General features: G+C 40.6%; 1 protein-coding gene and 1 pseudogene across 1 annotated transcript in view; both read left to right on the top strand.

The window, feature by feature from the left end:
- The first annotated feature begins 5,569 nt into the window (after positions 1 to 5,569).
- LOC100957382 lies at positions 5,570 to 6,006 on the top strand (annotated as a pseudogene).
- A 6,513-nt stretch (positions 6,007 to 12,519) lies between these two features.
- BTBD1 (BTB domain containing 1) overlaps positions 12,520 to 19,741 on the top strand; it is a 57,984-nt gene continuing 50,762 nt past the window's right edge. The window contains exon 1 of the mRNA XM_003784598.3: positions 12,520 to 13,116. Coding sequence (XP_003784646.1) covers positions 12,716 to 13,116 — 401 coding nt within the window. The 5' untranslated portion in view covers positions 12,520 to 12,715. The remainder of the gene's footprint in view (positions 13,117 to 19,741) is intronic.

The following is a 19,741-nucleotide window of genomic DNA, read 5'->3' on the forward strand; positions in this document are numbered from 1 at the left end:
GCATTACAACAAAGATATTTGTATCAGAATGTTTATTGCAGCCCAATTCATAATTGCCAGGTCATGGAAGAAGCCCAAGTGCCTATTGACCCACCAATGGATCAATAAATAGTGGTATATGTACACCATGGAATACTATGCAGCCCTAAAGAAGGATGGAGACTTTATGTCCTTCATGTTCACATGGATGGAGCTGGAAAATGTTCTTCTTAGCAAAATATCACAAGAATGGATGAAAAAGTATCCAATGTACACACCCCTATTATGAAACTAATTTATACCTTTTATATGAAAGCTATAACCTAGTAACAGTCTAAGAATATGGGGAGGGGGAGGGAGAAGGGAGGGGGAATTGGTGGAGGGACGGGGATTAGAGGGATCACTTCTGAGGTTTATCTTACAAGGGTACAAGTGAATCTTTCTTTCTGTCTTTTTTTTTTTTTTTTTTTTGAGACAGGACACTCAAGCTGTCCCCCTGAGTAAAGTGCTGTGGCATCACAGCTCATGGCAACCTCCAGCTCCTGGGCTCAAGCGAGTCTCCTGAGTCAGCCTCCCAAGTAGCTGGGACCACAGGCGCCCACCACAACGCCTGGCTATTTTTTTGGTTGCAGCCGTCATTGTTGTTTGGCGGGCCCGGGCTGGATTCAAACCCACCACCTTGAGTGTACGTGGCTGGCACCTTAGCTAGTTGAGCCACAGGCTCCGAGCCAGTGAATCTTTCTAAGAGTAGAATGTGAACATTTTAAAACAATAACTAAGAAAATGACATGAAGGCTATGTTAACCAGTTTGATGGAAGTGTTTTGGATTGTGTGTGAAAACCCCACACTATACCCCAGAAGTTCATTAATGTACATAGTTACCATTCAATAAAAAAAAAAGAGAGAAAACGGTATCTGAAAAAAAAGTACAGAGAACCAAGCCAGGCATGGTGTTTCACACTGCAGTCCTAGCACTCTGGAATGACTATTTAAGCTTAGCTGTTCAAGACCAGTTTAAGCAAGAGCAAGACTGCATGCTGTTAAAAAGAGAAAAATTAGGGGAGTGCTCCAAGATGGTGGCATAAAGGCATTTTCTCACCAACCTCCTTTGGGAAGGTCAGGGAGAGCTTTGACCAGTCACTGCCATCTGGATCATCCCACTCAGAAACAGTGTTGTGGAGGCATAGAGTCATAGAATGGGATAGCAGGAGCAGAAAGGGGGCCACTTTTACCCTAATAATCCAGGACCATAAATTCCCCAGTGAAGTGTACTAAATGTTTGTATGAATTTAAAAAGAGCTAAAACTCTTCTCTTGGATTTTTCTTGGGATGCACTTTCTCCTGGTCAATACCACTCATTTGTAAGGAAAAATTGAGAAAGATTTTGAAATTTAATGGACATATTACCTATTTCAGCAATCCAGGTTATTTCTGCCTTTATTGGGGGGGGGGGTTGTTTGTTTGTTTTTTGAGACAGAGACTCAAGCTGTCCCCCTAGGTAGAGTGCTGTGGCATCACAGCTCACAGCAACCTCCAACTCCTGGGCTCAAGCGAGTCTCCTGCCTCTTCCTCCCAAGTAGCTGGGATCACAGGCGCCTGCCACAGTGCCTGGCTATTTTTTGGTTGCAGCCATCATTGTTGTTTGGAGGGCCCAGGCTGGATTCGAACCCGCCACCTTAGGTGTATGTGGCTGGTGCCCTAGCCACCTGAGCCACAGGTGCCGAGCCTCTGCTTTTATTTTTGACCTATATTATTAATATTTTAAAATAAAACGATGTAGAAATATAAGTTAATGCTAGAAAATTATAGTAATGAGAATAATTTCTGTGCATAGAATTGCAAATTGTGTCCACTGATTATTGCCCTCACAATATGGACCAGACCCATTTGTAAAAATCATTTCAGTATTTCTTATTTGGCAATAAATGTTTGGTACTTTGAGTTTTCTTGAGTGATTTATAATATCTTATGCATTAATTAACGAGCTAAATAAAATATTTGACACGTTTACTTACATGATAAAGTTTATAATTTTTTCTTTTCCTTGTTTATTAAACCAATATCTGTTGACTACAGGTTAGGTACAACATTAGGTACACAAAAGATCCCAGTATACTGGTATTCATTTCTTGTGTCATCCCTTCTCCTTAAATAGGGGCTGAATTTATTGAGTTGTCTGTAAGAAATTACAATAGAATAGAATAGCATCAAACAGAACAGAATAGAAGTGATGAAATGTCACTTCCAAAATTAGATTCTAAAATATTATAAGTTCTATGTTGAACATCCTTTCTTGTTCTCTTACCAGATGCCATGTGAACTGCGCTCTAGAGAGCCCATCAGCAAGGAACTGAACTCTCAAACTAACAGTACATGAATGAGTTTGGAAGTCGATCCTCCCTCAGTTAAACTTTGATATGACTGCAGCCCCATGCCCTTGATATGACTGGGCTAGAGATACCTACATTCCTTACCTAACTGTGAGGTAATCCATATTTTTTTTAGTCATCAAATTTTAAGGTATCTAGTTATTCAACAGTCAATAAATATTGAAGTTTGTTTTCTTGGAAAGCCATTAAAAAAAGAATTACAGTAACATCTCAGGTTATAAAATCAATGTACACAAATCAGTAGCTTTCATATATGTCAAAGGCAGTCAAGCTGAGAATCAAATCAAAGACACAATATCCTTCACAGTAGCATAAAAGAAAATGAAATATCTTCGAATATATTTAACAAAGGATCTACAGAGAGAACTATGAAACACTGAAAAAAAATTGTAGAGGATGTTAACAGATGGAAGAATATGTCATGCTCATGACTTGGGAAATGGTTAAAATGTCTTTACTACATAAAGCAATCTACAGTTTTAATGCAATCCCCATTAAAACATAACACCATACTTTGGAGATCTTGAAAAAATAGTTGCATGTTTCGTATGAAATCACAAAAACTTCCAAATAGCCAAAACAATCTATGAAATAAGAACAAATCTGGAGGTATTGCTTCATAGACTTCAGGATATAGCACAAGTCAATAGTGACCAAAACAGCATGGTATAGGCATAAAAATAGAGACACAGATCTGTGGAACAGAACAGAGACTCTAGAGATGAAACCAGGCTCATATTGCCACCTGATCTTTGACAAAGCAAACAAAATCATACACTGGGGAAAAGAATCCCTATTCAATAAATGGTGCTGGGAGAACTGGTTAGCCACATGTGAAAGACTGAAACTGAACCCGCACTTGCCACTACTTACAAAAATTAACTCACAATAGATGAAAGATTTAAATCTAAGATATAAAACTATAAAAACCCCAGAAAAAAGTGTGGGGAAAACTCTTAATCTTACTGGCCTAGAGAAAGTATTTATGAAGTAGACCCCACTGGCAATCACACCAACAGCAAAAATAAAAAAATGGGACCTGGTCAAGTCAAAAAGTTTTTGCACAGCTAAGAACACAACCAACAAAGCAAAGAAACAAGCTTCAGAAGGGGGTGGAAAAGGGGTTTGATAAGTTCCCACCTAACAGGAACAATGCACGAGTACACGGCACACTTGTAGGTGAAGGACATAACAACTCAGACTTTAACTTTACAAAAGCAAGTATGTAATTTAATCATATGTATACTCATATTAATCTGAAATAAAATGAAAACAGAAAAATTATCCCACCTTCGTAGCACAGGACTGTAGTTTCAGTTACTAAGGAGGCTGAGGCAGGAGGATCAATTGAGCCCAAGAGTTTGAGATTGCTGTGAACTAGGATGACGATACTGTACTCTACCTCAGGCAATAGAGCAAGACTCTGTCTCAAAGAAAAAAAAAAAAAGCCCCAAAATAAACCAGCACCAGAAGCTAGTCTGTAGAAATTCTTTCAATCCATCAAAGTGTAAATTTATAAATAGGAGCTTTTGTTCTTATTAACACTTAGTCCAAAAAGTAGTCTTCTCCTGCTTGATAATTGATTGCAACTATAGAAAATTATAGTGCATTGTGATGTTTCAATCATCTGAATAATCTTATCTTTAGAAGTGCCTCCTGGCTCAGGCCCCTGTAGCTTAGTGGTTAGGGTGCCGGCCACATACACCGGGCTTAGTGGGTTCAAACCCAGCCTGGGCCTGCTAAACAACAATGACAACTACAGCAAAAAAATAGCTGCGGCTTGGCGCTCATAGCACAGTGGTTACAGTGCTGACCATATACACTGAGGCTGGCGGGTTTGAATCCACCTCAAGCCAGGTAAACAACGACAACTGCAATAAAAAAAAATAGCCAGCTGTTGTGGCAGGTGCCTGTAGTCCCAGCTACTTGGGAGGCTGAGGCAAGAGAATCACTTAAACCTAAGAGTTTGAGGTTGCTGTGAGCTGTGACGCCATGGCACTACTTAAAATAGAAAAACTAGCTAGATTTTAGGGCAAGTGCCTGTAGTCCCAGCTACTTGGGAGGCTGAGGCAGGATGAACATTTGAGCCCAAGAGTTTGAGGTTGCTGTGAGCTATGACACCACTGCACTATACCCAGGGCAAAAGAGTGTGAGACTCTGTTTCCCTTCCCCCCGCCATTCCCTCTAAACAGATATATAGATATATCTATCTATCTATCTATCTATCTATATATATATATATATTTGTTTCCAGCTTGTATAGTTGTTTTTGTGGAGAGGGTTAGTCAGATACTGTTTCAGCCACATTAGGGCTAAAACCAGGAATCTACTTTTTTTTTTCCAGATTTTGAAAAATTTAATTAACACAAAAGCAATCCTCAGAGTAAAATTTATCACTTTAGAAGCCTACATTCAAAAAACAGAAAGAGAGTGCATCAACAAATTCACAAGCCCTCTAATTGAATTGGAAAAAGAAGAACAATCTAAGCCTAAACTCAGCAAAAGAAAAGAAATATCCAAAATTAAATCAGAGATTAATGAAATTGAAAACAAAAGAATCATTCAGAAAATTAATGAAACAAGGAATTGGGGTTTTTATTCTTACATATACATGTGATTACTAGGTTTCCACTTTTTGCTTTCACAGAATTAAAAAGCTTTACAATTTACCAACAATAACAATGTTTAAGATATGGACTAGAAACAAAAACCTCATAAAGAATGAATGAAGATAAATACATTCAGAAAAGAAATCAGACAATTGCTGCAACGAAGTATTAAGCAATAATAATAATGATAATAATGCAAAGAAAGTAACATTCACATTGTCAAATAAGAGTATGATTATTATGGAATGCTTTGACTCTGAGGTTCAGTATAGAGTCATCAATTAACTTATTATTTTTTTTCCAAGTCTCAAAACATAGACAACTAATATTTATAAATAAAAATAAAAGATAATTTCAAAAAACAGATCATGCCAAATCTTATAGACAATAGAAAAAGAAGAAATACTTCAAATCATTCAGCTTAATCTGGATATGCCTGATACTGAAATTGGAAAAAATATATTATTATAAAGAGGAAATTATAAACATGATTCACTTTTAAATGAGGATGCAATATCCTGTATCCTAAACAACATATTAACAAGTTTAAGTAAAAATTAATGTTAGCCCTTTCTGCCTCTGCTGCTGCCATGGCTCCTGTGAAAAAACTTGTTGCAAAGTGGGGCAAAAAAAGAAGCAAATTCTGAAGTTCACGCTTGATTATACCCACCCTGTAGAAGATGGAATCATGGATGCTGCTAATTTTGAGCAGTTTTTGCAAGAGAGAATCAAAGTGAATGGGAAAGCCGGAAACCTTGGGGGAGGCGTGGTGACCATTGAGAGAAGCAAGAACAAGATCATGGTCACCTCTGAGGTGCCATTCTCCAAAAGCTATTTGAAATATCTCACCAAAAAATATGTGAAGAAGAATAATCTACGGGATTGGTTGCGCGTAGTTGCTAGCAGCAAAGAGAGTTACGAATTATGTTACTTCCAAGTTGACCAGGATGAAGAAGAGGAAGAAGATGAGAATTAAAATTCATTTATCTGAAATTTTTTGTACGAGTTCTTGAATAAAACTTCAGAACCAAAAAAAAAAAATTAATGTTTAAGTGATTGACTAAAGTACATCACTTAAAAAAATCAAAAAAGTATTAAAAAAGAGTTGTTTTTTTGAAAAAATAAATAAAATAGATAAACCTTTGACCAGACTAGCTAGAAACAAAAAAGTGAAATCTCTAGTAACCTCAATCCAAAATGACAAAGGGGAATTAACAACTGATGCCACAGAGATATAAGAGATTATCTCTTAATACTACCAGAAACTCTATGCCCAGAAATTTGACAATGTGAAGGAAATGGATCAATATTTGGAATCACACCCTCTCCCTAGACTTAGCCCAGATGAAATAGATCTCCTGAACAGATCAATTTCAAGCACTGAGATCCAAAAAACAATTAAAAATCTCCCAACAAAAGATGCCCTGGTCTGAATGGCTTCACACCAGAATTCTATCAAACCTTCAAAGAAGAGCTTATTCCCGTACTCCAGAAATTATTCCAAAAAATTGAGAAGGAAGGAATCCTCCCCAACACGTTCTATGAAGCAGACATCACCTTGATACCAAAACCAGGAAAAGACCCAACTAAAAAGGAAAATTTCAGACCAATTTCACTAATGAATATAGATGCAAAAATTCTCAGCAAATCCTAGCCAATGGATCACAGTTTATCATCAAAAAAGTCATACATCATGATCAAGGAGGATTCATCCCAGGGATGTAATGTGTATTTATACGCAAGTCCTTAAATGTTGTTCGCCGTATCAACAGAAACAAAACCAAAACCCATATGATCCTCTCAATAGATGCAGAAAAAGCATTTGATAAAATCCAGCAACCTTTTCTAATTAGAACACTGAGGAGTATAGGCATAGGTGGCACATTTCTTAAACTGATTGAAGCTATCTAGGGCAAACCCACAGCTAATATTTTACTGAATGGAGTAAAACTGAAAGCTTTTCCACTTAGAACTGGAACCAGACAAAGTTGTCTTCTGTCTCCATTACTATTCAACATAGTGCTGGAAGTTCTAGCCAATACAATTAGGCAAGACAAGGAAATAAAGGGCATCCAAATGGGAGCAGAGGAGGTCAAACTCTCCCTCTTTGCTGATGATATGATCTTAGAGAACCCCAAAGACTCAACTCCAAGACTCCTGGAAGTCATCAAAAAATATACTAATGGCTTAGGATATAAAATCAATGCCTACAAGTCAGTTGCCTTTGTATACGCCAACAACAGCCAAGATGAGAGGCTAATTAAGGACACAACTCCCTTCACCATAGCCCCAAAGAAAATGAAATACTTAGGAATATACCTAACAAAAGAGGTGAAGGACCTCTATAAAGAAAAACTATGAAACTCTAAGAAAGGAAATAGCAGAGCGGGGCCTGTGGCTTAAAGGAGTAGGATGCCGGCCCCATATACCAGAGGTGGCAGGTTCAAACCCAGCCCTGGCCAAAAACTGCAAAAAAAAGAAAGAAAGGAAATAGCAGAGGACTTTAACAAATGGAAGAACATACCATCCATGCTCATGGGTGGGAAGAATCAACATTGTTAAAATGTCAGTACTTCCCAGAGCAATCAACCGATTCAAAGCCATCCCTATTAAAATATCAACATCCTATTTTCAAGACTTGGAAAGCATGATTCTTGGGTGGTGCCTGTGGCTCAAAGGAGTAGGGTGCCAGCCCCATATACCGGGGGTGGTGGGTTCAAACATGGCCCCAGCCAAAAACTGGAAAAAAAAAAAAAAAGAATGATTCTGCATTTTGTATGGAACCAGAAAAAAAACCCATATAGCTAAGGCAGTTCTTAGTAATAACAACAAAGCTGGGGCATCAGCATACCAGACTTTAGGCTGTGCCACAAGGTCATAGTGGTCACAACTGCATGGTACTGGCACAAAAATAGAGATATAGACAAGGCCATAGTAGTTAGAATAATTTGAAAACCACTTTCAAGCTCCTGGAGGGGAGGAAGCTTTCAGTAATTGGGAAGTTGAGTAGTTTGTTACAAAAAATTCAGCCTCCTTCCCCAAAGTTAAGAAAAAAATTATAGTTTCTTTTAATTGAAGTTGAAGCATATGCAATAAAGATAATTTGAATAATAAAATGAAGTACAAAGAGGAAAACAAAATCACTTGTAATTTGACTACAAATGAGTATGTCTACCTGTGTGTATGTGCTCAATCTCATATTTACAGATTCATTTCTTTTTTTTTTAAATTTTCCCTATACATATACGTATGTTTACTTGGTTTCCACTTTTTGCCTTCACAAAATTAAAAAGGCTTAAAATTTAATAATAATAATGAGGTTTAAGATAAGGACTAGAAACAAAAATCTCGTAAAGAATGAAGTTAAAAATTCAGAAAAGAAGTCAGACGATTGCTGCAACAAAATATTGAGCAATAAAAATAATAATGGAAAAAAGTAACATTCATATTGTCAGATAAGAGTATGTCTATCATAGAATGCTTTGACTCTGAGGTTCAGTATGGAGTCATCAGTTAACTTCTTATTATTATTGTTTCTCGAAAGTCTCAAAAAATAGACAAGTAATATTTATAAATAAAAATAAAGATAATTTCAATTTCCTTTTATAAATTCCTTTGATAATTTCAATTTCCTTTTTTTTTCCAATTTTAATATCAGGTGTATCCAGATGAAGTAGAATGATTTTGTAGTATTTCTTCTTTTTCTATTGTCTATAAGATTTGGCATGAATCTACTTCTTCTATAACAATTATGTATTATTTTAAAAATTTCTTAACTAGCTCATCTAGAAACATAGTATTCTCTGATGGTGATTATTTTTAAAAGTTTTAATGTCCTATATAGATAGCTAAACTTTTCAGGTGTGCCTTCCTTTCTTCCCTTACTCTCTTATTTTATTTTATTTTATTTTTTTTTGAGACAGAGTCTCAAGTTGTCACCCTGGGTAGAGTGCTTTGGCATCACAGCTCACAGCAATCTCAAACTCTTGGGCTTAAGCGATTCTCTTGCCTCAGCCTCCCAAGTAGCTGGGACAACAGGTGTCCGCCACAATGCCTGGCTATTTTTTGGTTGTAGTTGTCATTGTTTGGCAGGCCAGGGCTGGATTCCAACCCGCCAGCTCTGGTGTATGTGACTGCGCCCTAGCCGCTGAGCTACAGGTGCCGAAACCACTCCCATTTTTTTTTTTTTTTTTTTTTTGAGATAGGATTTCACTCTGCTGCCTAGGTTTAAGTAAAGTGACTTAAACACAGTTCACTGCAACCTCGTACTCCTGGGTTCAAATGATCCTTCTCAGTAGTCCCCCAGTAGCAGGGACTACAGGCACCTATCACCATGCCTGGCTAATTTTTTTAATTAGCCTATGTTGCTTAGGCTGGTCTTGGGTTCCTGGGCTCAAGCAATCCTTCTACACTGGCCTCCTGAAGTGCTGAGATTCTACGTGTGAGCCACTATATTCAGCCAGGTTTCCTAGACTAGTAAATTCTTTTAAAATTACAAAGGTACTAATAGATTTCATTAATTTTTTATTTTTTATTTTTTTTTTTTTTTGAGACAGAGTCTCACTTTGTCACCCTCAATAGAGTGCTGTGGCATTATAGCTCACAGCAACCTCAAACTCTTGGGCTCAAGTGATTCTCTTGCCTCAGTCTCTGGAGTAGCTAGGATTACAGGCGCCCACCACAATGCCCAGCTATTTTTTTAGAGATGGGTCTCACTCTTGCTTAGGCTGGTTTTGAACATCTGAGCTCAAGCAATCCACACACCTCAGCCTCCCAGAGTGGTAGGATTACAGGTGTGAGCCACTGCACCTGGCCTTCACATTTTTAATTTTAATCTCCATAATTATATATCCTTTCTCATGTCCAATTCTGTGCTTTTTCATCTTTTTCCTTCATTAAACTAGCTAGTACAGTATTCTACAGGGCATGGTCTATGGCCTGCATTAGAATACCTGGGATAGGGTGCCAGCCCCATATACTGAGGGCGGCAAGTTCAAACCCGGCCCCAGCCAAACTGCAGCAAAAAATAGCTGGGCGTTGTGGTGGGTGCCTGTAGTCCCAGCTACTCCGGAGGCTGAGCCAAGAGAATCACCTAAGCCCAAGAGCTAGAGGTTGCTGTAAGCTGTGATGCCATGGCTCTCTACTGAGAGCAACAAAGTGAAACTCTATCTCAAAAAAAAAAAAAAGAAAGAATAGCTGGGATGCATTTAAAGATTACAGATTCTCAGGCCTATATTGAATCAGAATCTTCAGAGGTAACGCCAGATAATCTTCATTCTTAAATAACACCCTGGATAAGTCCTATGTAGTCTCACATTTTAGGGGAAAGTCCACTTCGTATTTACTTTGCATTAAAAGAAACCAAAAACAGTTCTTTTTTGATGTCAAAGAATCAGCTTGGATTTTTTTTTTCCAGTTCTACAGAATTTCTTTTTATAGAAAACTTAGAAACTAAGTAAATATTTAGCTGTAAATACCTATGATAAATATCTGTTACACATCTAAATATTTACACATTACATAGCTAGAAAATAAGAAAACAAAAAATGTTTTTATTTCAAATATAAAAGCAAAATCATTCTGCTTTATACTTACTTCCTTTCTGTAGCTTTCCTTAGGTTTATTTGTGTTGTTCCTTTTTCTAACTCCTGGATAAGTCTGTTCAACATTTATAGAGGACTTAAGTTCAGTTTTAAGTTCATTTTGACTACATTCCTTAAATTTTTATATGTAGTATCCTCATATTTTTGGCTATTATTTTTTTATTGTCCTATACTAGACAATGTGACTTGTACTATTTTTGCTTTGGTAACTTGAGGTTTTCCTTGAGATTTAAAACACAATGAATTTTTGGTAATGGATTATGTGACACATTCAAAAAACTCCACAAGTTCACTGATAGTCAAAAATAGAAAGAAAAAAGAAGGGAGGGAAGGTGCATCTTTACAGAATGTCAGCTGTTAGCTGTAGAAGGAATTAATAGAATTAGAACATCACCATTTTGCAACTTCAATGTCGTAACCTATTTAGAAACCTAAATTCAAAAACTTGAATTATCAATGGATGCTAAAACCAGTAGGCTTAAGGTTTTGAGGGGAACCAATTGGTCAGAGTCTAGAGTATCACTGGCATGGGTTACTTATTAATTACACAGGAATCACACACCTTTACAATGGAGACATCTGGCAGTCACAGCCTTACTCATGTCATCAAGCTTAGCATCAACAACTGTGGGACATCATGTGCCTTCTGATGTGAAGCAATAAGAAGTACATAACATCACATCACCTGGATCTTATTCTTGCCTAAAATGTTTAACCTGGAATGTAACCAAGAACCATGTAGAAACAATCAGGCAACTTCAGATTGCGGAGCATTCTACTCCACAATCTCCAGGACTCTTGAAAGAAGTCAACACAACCAGCGATATGTGAATGTTGATCTGATCCTGGATTGGGAAAAGAAATCATCTATTAAAGATATTTTTTGAGACAATTCGGAAATTTAAATATGGACTATATATTAAATGATATTAGGCATATTTGTATTAGATAATATTATGGCATTATTAATTTCACTAGGTGTGATAATGGTATCATTTGCAGCACTATATCCTTGTCTTTAGGAAATGCCTACTGAAGATTTGGGAAAGGGGTTGCTCACCCACTATTTCAGTACCTCCCACTTCAAGTCTCCCAAAGAAGTTGCCATTCTAAATGTCCAACAACTGGACTCCCCACTGGAGGATTTGACAGGCAGAGAGATTTTACAGCAGAAACCCATGGTTTACTTACTAAAATGACTAGGCACTTGTAATCGGTAAAGCTTTTCCTACAAAGAATACGTGTTTCCAACTACACTTGCCTGGTTGAGAACTGTTTCCAAGGTTCTCTTTTGTTTGTTTTGTTTTGTTACCACTTTTTACTAGGTAAGGGCTGACTCAGGACCCGCCTCACTGCAGGGCAGAGGGCAAGCCTCTGTCCCCTTGGTGGTGATGCCTTAGGTTGTAAATTCTGCTTGGGAAGAGCTAACACAGTTGGAATTGCCTTCTCTGTCGACTCTTCACTCCAAGGGTTTGTTCAGTGTAGGGACTGCTAACAAGTGCTAGAAGAGAAGGGGAAAGCAGCAGGGGGACGCGTCTCTTAGGCATAGAGACAGAAGGGCAATTAGGTGGGAAGGGACCGGGCGAGCCGTGAGCCGGGTGCCAAGCCCTTCAGCTGTGCTCCCAGGGTTTCCACGAGAGCGGCGCGGGTCTGAGTGGTGACCTGGCCACTCCTGAGGGACAGGGCTTAAAGGAGTCATGTCGTCCGCTTCTCCCGTGTTCCCTTGGCTATATCCTCCGGCCCCCTCCACTTCCAGGAAAGAAGATCCCTGGCAAAGACCTGACCTGTCCTAGGTACTCGTTGGGGGCACTGGAGCCGTGATGAGGAGCCTGAGGGAAGAGACGCGAGCGCTAACCTCTCGCAGACAGAGGTGGCGCCTGGTCGCCTACAGCCGGACAGGCCCCCGACGCGCCAGCCGGCAGCACCCCCAGCAGCCGCGCCCGCCGCCGCGCCTCCGCGTCCCACCCGGCGGGGGCGCGCGCCAGGCAGGGCGGGGCCGGCGGGGGCGCGCAGGCTCCGGAAGCGCCTTCCCAGAAGGCTCGGAGGCGGCGCCGGCCTCTGGGGGCGGCTTCTGCGATGGCGGCGGGGCGCCGGGAACTGTCTCCCTAGCCTGGGGAGCCGCGCAGCTGGAAGATGGCCTCGCTCGGGCCAGCCGCGGCAGAGGAGCAGGCGGCGGGGACCGAGGCGGAGCCGGGCGCCGCGGGGCCGCCGCTGCCGCCGTCGCCGTCTTCTCTGGGGCCCCTGCTGCCCCTGCAGCGGGAGCCGCTGTACAACTGGCAGGCGACCAAGGCGTCGCTGAAGGAGCGCTTCGCCTTCCTCTTCAACTCCGAGCTGCTGAGTGATGTGCGCTTCGTGCTAGGCAAGGGCCGCGGCGCCGCGGCAGCCGGGGGCCCGCAGCGCATCCCTGCCCACCGCTTCGTGCTGGCGGCCGGCAGCGCAGTCTTCGACGCCATGTTCAACGGCGGCATGGCCACCACGTCGGCCGAGATCGAGCTGCCGGACGTAGAGCCCGCCGCCTTCCTGGCGCTGCTGAGGTGAGCGGCGGGCGCAGCCCGGCCTGCCCGGGCCCCGCGACGACCTTGGGCCGGGCGCTCTTGGTGGCCCGGGGCCTCGGTTTCCTCCCGAGCCGGTGATGCTCCGGAAGGTCGAAATGAGAACCCGCGGGCCGGCCAGTGGGCCGGCTGCCCGGGGAAGGTGAATGTTAATACCCGATAGCGCGCGCTGCTCCGGTGAAGGGCGCTTTCGCGTCTGGTAGTGGACTGCAGCCCAGGCGCCAGACTAGAGAGGCGGCAGGAATAGAGGTCCAGTCGTGTCGTCCTGTTTGCCCATTTGTACATTCTTGTGCTGTGTTCGAGGAAGGGGAGTAGTTGAAAAGTCTTGCAAGACGGATGTTGGCTTTTTTGTTAACTTAATCTTTTATTTACTTACTACTTGTGAAGACCGAGGAAAGTGAATACCAAGACAAGCGTAGATTTACTTGCCTTGTAGTTCTGCAGACAGGGTCGCATTTGCTCCCTCGATGTTTCGCTTTGGTTATTTGAGGCTAGAAAATTGACATCTGATAATTTTTTTTGATGAATTCTTTTTAATATAAAGGAGTCATAGTTTGGATCACACCAGCCCTGTTAGGGAGGTGTACGTATCATTTCCCCCCTTTTACAAATGGGACTGAGGCCCAGAAAAGTCAGGTAACTCGCCCCAGGGAACAACCAACTCACACTGAACACCATGTGTATTCGATTATACGAAGATGGTTTTAAACTGTCAGAGTAGAAGTTGTTAAAGTAGCAGGGTCGTGGGTAGTGCAGGCGCGAAAACCGGTAGGTCAGTGAGACAGAATAGACCAGTCTACAAACGCTCAATTTGAAAGAATAGGAAATTGAACATAAAGTTCACATAACTAGAAATAAACAGTAAGATCCTGCTAATAAATGGATAATGGGCAGGATAGATAATTTAGAGGAAAAAATACAACTAATTAATGAAGAATGTTTAAACTCATGAGTAACTAAGGAAGTGCGAATTAAAAGGACCAGGTTTTTGTTTTGTTTGCAGTTTTTGGCCGGGGCTGGGTTTGAACCCACCACCTCCGATATACCTGCGGTATATGGGGCCCGCGCCCTACTCCTTTGAGCCACAGGCGCCGCCCAAGGGCCAGGTATTTTTCCCTTCCATTAACCCCAACAGAAATTTTTAAGATACAAATCTACAGAGCACTTTCTGAAAAAAGTGGTAGTAAAAACCCTTTGGGAAAAACAGTTTGGTGCTGTAGATTTTCTTCCCACACATGAGAAGCATTCAAGTACTGAAAAATTGTTCTGTACAGAAATATTTATGGTGGCCTAATTTATAGCAGTGAGGAAGTAGCCAACTGTAGGGAATGGCTAGATAAACAATGCTAGGTTCACTTGATGGAATATAATGTGATCTCTATGATACTTACGAAGACTAGGTAATAACATGGAAAATGTTTATTAGAAATAGAAATTGAAACTGCACCGAGATTACAGTTGTGAAAAGAACAAACATCACGTTACCTAGAGATGAAAAAAAGGAGGAAAGTACCAAAATGCTAGTAAGTACAGGCACATTGGTGGTGGGATGAAAGTATTTTTTCTTCTTGTTTCCCATATTTTCTGTAAGTTATTTCAGTTTCATTTATTACAGAGGAAATAGCAAGTTGAAAGCTAGGATCTAGGTCATTTTGGTTTTTGGTTTCAAATTGACCAGGAGGATTGGATATAGCTTATTTAGATGTTATAGAGTAGAAATATTTTTCAAAATGATCTGTGGGCTATTGGCATTGTAATCTCCTGGGGTGTTCATTAAATTTGTAAATCTTTCCTCTCTCCTTACAGTATCGTAATACTAATTCGGAGGTGAGACCTGGACAGCATTTAAAATACTCTCCTTAAGTAGTATTTATACCAGCTAAATTTGAGAGCCACTGATCTAAAAAAATTGTTGGGCAGCCTTTTTAGATTGCCAAGATAAGAATGTAGAGGAAAAATGTGTATTTCATATTTTCATAGAAGTTGCTAATCAGTCGATCCTTTCCTAACAATAGAAGTTAATTTTAAGAGTTTTTAAAATGTAGTGCAGTGCAATTTGACTTCTTATTTTTAAGTTTTCTGTGGTGTGTTTATCCTTCAGGTTCTGGTCATTGTTCTCTTCTGAAATTGATATCTGGACTAGTTTCTAAACTTAGGTATTGACTGGCTATGGCACATACATGTACTTACCTAATACTGTTTGACAAAAAGATGCCTGATTGTACTTGCTCAGGTGGAAAAGCAGGCTAGCTTGGGCATACTTTTATTATGTTTACAACTGGAATAGTTAATGTTACTTAAACATGTAGGAACAAAATAATTGAAGCCTTTAAGGAAACTGCTTGCTGTGACCTGCCTGACTTTTACATGTTGACTTCAGTTGTTTATTTAACAGATACTTACTATGTGCCTCTGTGTGCCAATCCCTGTTTTAGGTAGTTGGGATAAAGCAGTAAACAAGAAAAAGTCCCTGCCCTCTTGAAGCATGTAATCTAGTAAGGGGAAGCAAAGATGTAATATAATGTCAAGTACTAATGAATGTTTTGAATAAAAATGATCAAGTCACAAGAGAAGGAGTATTCTAAGTAAGGCAAATATTTTAGGGAGGTCCTAAGTTTGGACCTGTTAGAGGAGGAACACAGTAGGGAACCATTGTAATGTGAGCAGAGCAGGGAGAAGTGGCAGAAGATGAGGTCAGAAAAGATAGGCCAGGCTGGATTGTGTGGGGTTTTACAGATATGGAGGGACTTTTGAGTTTCTTCTGGTATGTGATGGAAAGCCTTTGGCAGTTTTCAACAGGGTACTGCTGTGCTCAGATTTAAGTTTTAAAAAACTCACTCTGTGAGTGAGTTTAGAAATTAGACTGTGGGAGAGTAATTTAGGCAGCAGGGTGATAAATTAAGAGGATTTTCAGTAGTCCAGGTGAGAGTGGATGATGGGTTATACCTTGGAGGTACCAATGGACAGGATGAAAAGTGGTCACATTCTGGATATATTTTAAAGGGAGGGCTTCCAAGACATGTAAAGTAGGGGTGCAGACAAGAGATATGAATCTGGAATTTAGGGGCGTATAAATTTGAAAGTTCAGTTACTAGTAATTGAACTATGGGACCAACTGAGATTTCCTAGGGAAGGAATGTAGATTGTGAAGAGTGGTCCATGGATGAGTGAGCCCTAGGATTTTCCAACATGTAGAGAAGTAGAAGAGGAAAGGAGCACTAAAGGAAACTGCAAAGCAACTGTCAGTGGAATTAGAAGGGAAAGCTTGACAGTTTTTGTTAAAAAAAAAAAAAAAATCAAGGAGCATGGTATTCTGAAAGTCAAGTTGAAGAAAACATTTCAAGAAAGGGAGTGGAAAACTTTATCAATGGTGGAAAGTTTTAAATGCTGTTGGGAGTTAGTAAAAATGAGGACATTGAGTTGATTGTTAGTATTGACAAGATGGAGGTTGTTAATAAACCCTGCAAAAAATGATTTCAGTTGATTATGTTGGGGAGAAAAAGGGAGGTGAGGAACTGTAGGCAGATGGTATAAACAACTCTCTCAGGAGTTTTGTTGCAGAAAGGAACAGAAAAATGTCACGATGGCTGGAAGTGGGCATGGGATAACTGTTCCTCAGGATTGTGTCCCAGCTATTGTCTCCTTTCTCCCAAAAACCCATGACATAACTTATTCCCTCGTCTGTATCTCCAGGGCCCTGCTTAGCTTCAGACTTTCATGTCCAACTGGACCATAAAACAAAAATGTTTTGTACCCATGCACATGGACACGTAATTCATAAAAATACTTGACACTTAGTGAGTGCTTACTGTGTCCCATTTCCTGTTCTTTTTTTTTTTTTTTTTTGGAGACAGAGCCTCAAGCTGTCCCCCTGGGCAGAGTGCCATGGCATCATAGCTCACAGCAACTTCCAACTCCTGGGCTCAAGCGAGTCTCCTGCCTCCGCCTCCCAAGTAGCTGGGACCACAGGCGCCCGCCACAACGCCCGGCTATTTTTTGGTTGCAGCCGTCATTGTTGTTTGGTGGGTCCGGGCTGGATTCGAACCCACCACCTTAGGTGTATGTGGCTGGCGCCTTAGCCACTTGAGCCACAGGTGCCGAGCCCCCATTTCCTGTTCTAAGCACTGTTGTCTTTGAGGCAGCACACTTCAGTAAGCTTTTACCATAATGCTATAAGTTAGTGGTTCTCAACTTTCCTAATGGCAGGACCCTTTAATAGTTTCTGTTGTTGAGAACCGCTGTTATAACTGAAGCAACAGTTTATTCTCACTTGTGGTTCTGTGGATCAGCTGGGAAGTGACTTGTGGGCTTGGCTTCTAGTTGTAGTTCAGTTCCAGTCTACATATTTTTCAAACTTTCTGGACCATTTCTAAGGATTCTACTCAGTTCCCTTCAATTTTTTTTTTCCTGCATTGCTTCAACCAAAGTACTGCTTTAGGCTCGGCGCCTATGGCTCAAGCGGCTAGGGCGCCAGCCACATACACCTAAGGTGGCGGGTTTGAATCCCCAGCCCAGGCCCGCCAAACAACAACAATGATGGCTGCAACCAAAAAAATGGCCAGGCGTTGTGGCGGGTGCCTGTGGTCCCAGCGGTCCCAGCTACTTGGGAGGCTGAGGCAGGAGACTCGCTTGAGCCCAGGAGTTGGAGGTTGCTGTGAGCATGATGCCATGGCACTCTACCCAGGGGGATAGCTTGAGGCTCTGTCTCAAAAAAAAAAAAAAAAAAGTACTGCTTTAAACTTAACTCTCCATTCACATTGTTAACAATTATCTCTCTAATATCCAAATATTGTCATATGATTCCCCTGAATCTTTTTTTTTCCCCAGACAGGGTCTCTATTGCCCAGTCTAGTGTGCAGTGGCATCATCACATTCCATAGCAACCTCAAACTCACACTCAGTCCTCCTGCCTCAGCCTCCCAAGTAGCTAGGACTATAGGCACATGCCCCCATGCCTGGCTAATTTTTTTATTTTTTATAGAAATGGAGTCTCACTCTTGCTCAGGCTGATCTCAAACTCTGGGCCTCAAGTGATCCTCCTGCCTAAGCCTCCCAAAGGGGTTAGTATTAGAGGCATGAGCCACTCTGCCTGGCCTGATTCCCCTAAACCTTTTGATAACTTTTTTTTTTTGGCCTATGGAATAAAGTTTAAACACTTTAGCTGATACACAGAACCGTTTGTGATTTGATCTCTGTTTCCTCCTCTTCCTCCATTCCCTCAGCATTTTAGCATTTTAATGTTTGCCTTCTAAGGCCTCCTTACCTTTGTTCTTCTCTCTCTTTCTGCCTATACCTCCACACATAATTACTGTACTTTAGATAATCTTCAGACTTTACCTCGTCTATGAGAATTCCACCAGGCAGAATTGTACACTGGCTCATCTAATCTCTTATAGCATGTTTTGGTTATCTATTGCTGTAGGACAAACCATTCCAACACCTTGTGGCTTAAATAACCATTTTATTATCTTTCTGATGTGTGGATTGACTGGGATCACCTGGGTGCTTTGTCTATCATCTGTAGGGTTGTGGTCAGATGAATTGTTGAGAAGACTGTTATCCTGGGCTAGCGTCATCTGGAGGTTTGACTCAGATTCTGGGATGAGTCAAAAAGCCCTTTTTCCCTTTCCACATGGTTTCTCCCGTTGGTCTCTCCAGTAAGGTAGTATGACTTCTTGGCTCACTACTCCTGAAAGCATAAAAGGCTTTTCATATGCTGAAAGGCATCTATAAGGTATAGGCCCCAGACTGACATAGTGTCACTCTGCTATATTCTGTTGGTTAAAGAGATTTACATAGGACCAGCCCAGATTCATCATGGAACAAATCTATATAAGGGCATGAATACTGGAAAGCATAATTTATTGGGGAACATCTTTAGAGATTTGTATTAGATATTAGTGTCTAATATATATTTGTTATTATGACATTAGTTTGGGGGCCACATGCAGATTATTTGAGGACTGTTTTTGCTTATCTGTCATGTTGGATATAATGAAAAGTATGCATGGACCTTTTTTTCTGCTCATCAGCTGTCATTAGCATTTGTGTGTTTAGTGTGTGGCCCAGACAACTTTTATTCTTATGAAGTGTGGCAGAAAAGAGAAAAGTTGCAGTACAGTAAAACGCTGTTCAGGTTTATATCCTAGGAGCAATAGGCTATACCATCGAGCCTTGGTGTGTAGTGGGCTGTACCATCTAGGTCTGTGTAAGTGCACTCTATGATATTTACACAACAAAATTGCCCCACAATGCATCTCTTAGAACATTTCTCCATCATTAAGCAATGGATGACTATATAAGCTTTTAATAGGCAAAGCTATCTTTGCCATATTTTTATCTCTATGACCTATTACAGTGTCTGTATATTGTTATATACAGTACTTCAATTTTTTTTAATGAAATGAATGGATAAGTAATGGTACAAGTGTTTCATATAGAATCTTGGGATGATTTTATTTTTATTTTATTTATTTATTTTATTTTTTTGAGACAGAGCCTCAAGCTATCCCCTTGGGTAGAGTGTCGTGGCATCACAGCTCACAGCAACCTCCAGGGCTCAAGCAAGTCTCCTGCCTCAGCCTCCCTAGCAGCTGGGACCACAGGC

Source organism: Otolemur garnettii, unplaced genomic scaffold, assembly GCF_000181295.1.
Source record: "Otolemur garnettii isolate 467f Iridium unplaced genomic scaffold, OtoGar3 scaffold00011, whole genome shotgun sequence".
Lineage (NCBI taxonomy): Eukaryota > Metazoa > Chordata > Mammalia > Primates > Galagidae > Otolemur > Otolemur garnettii.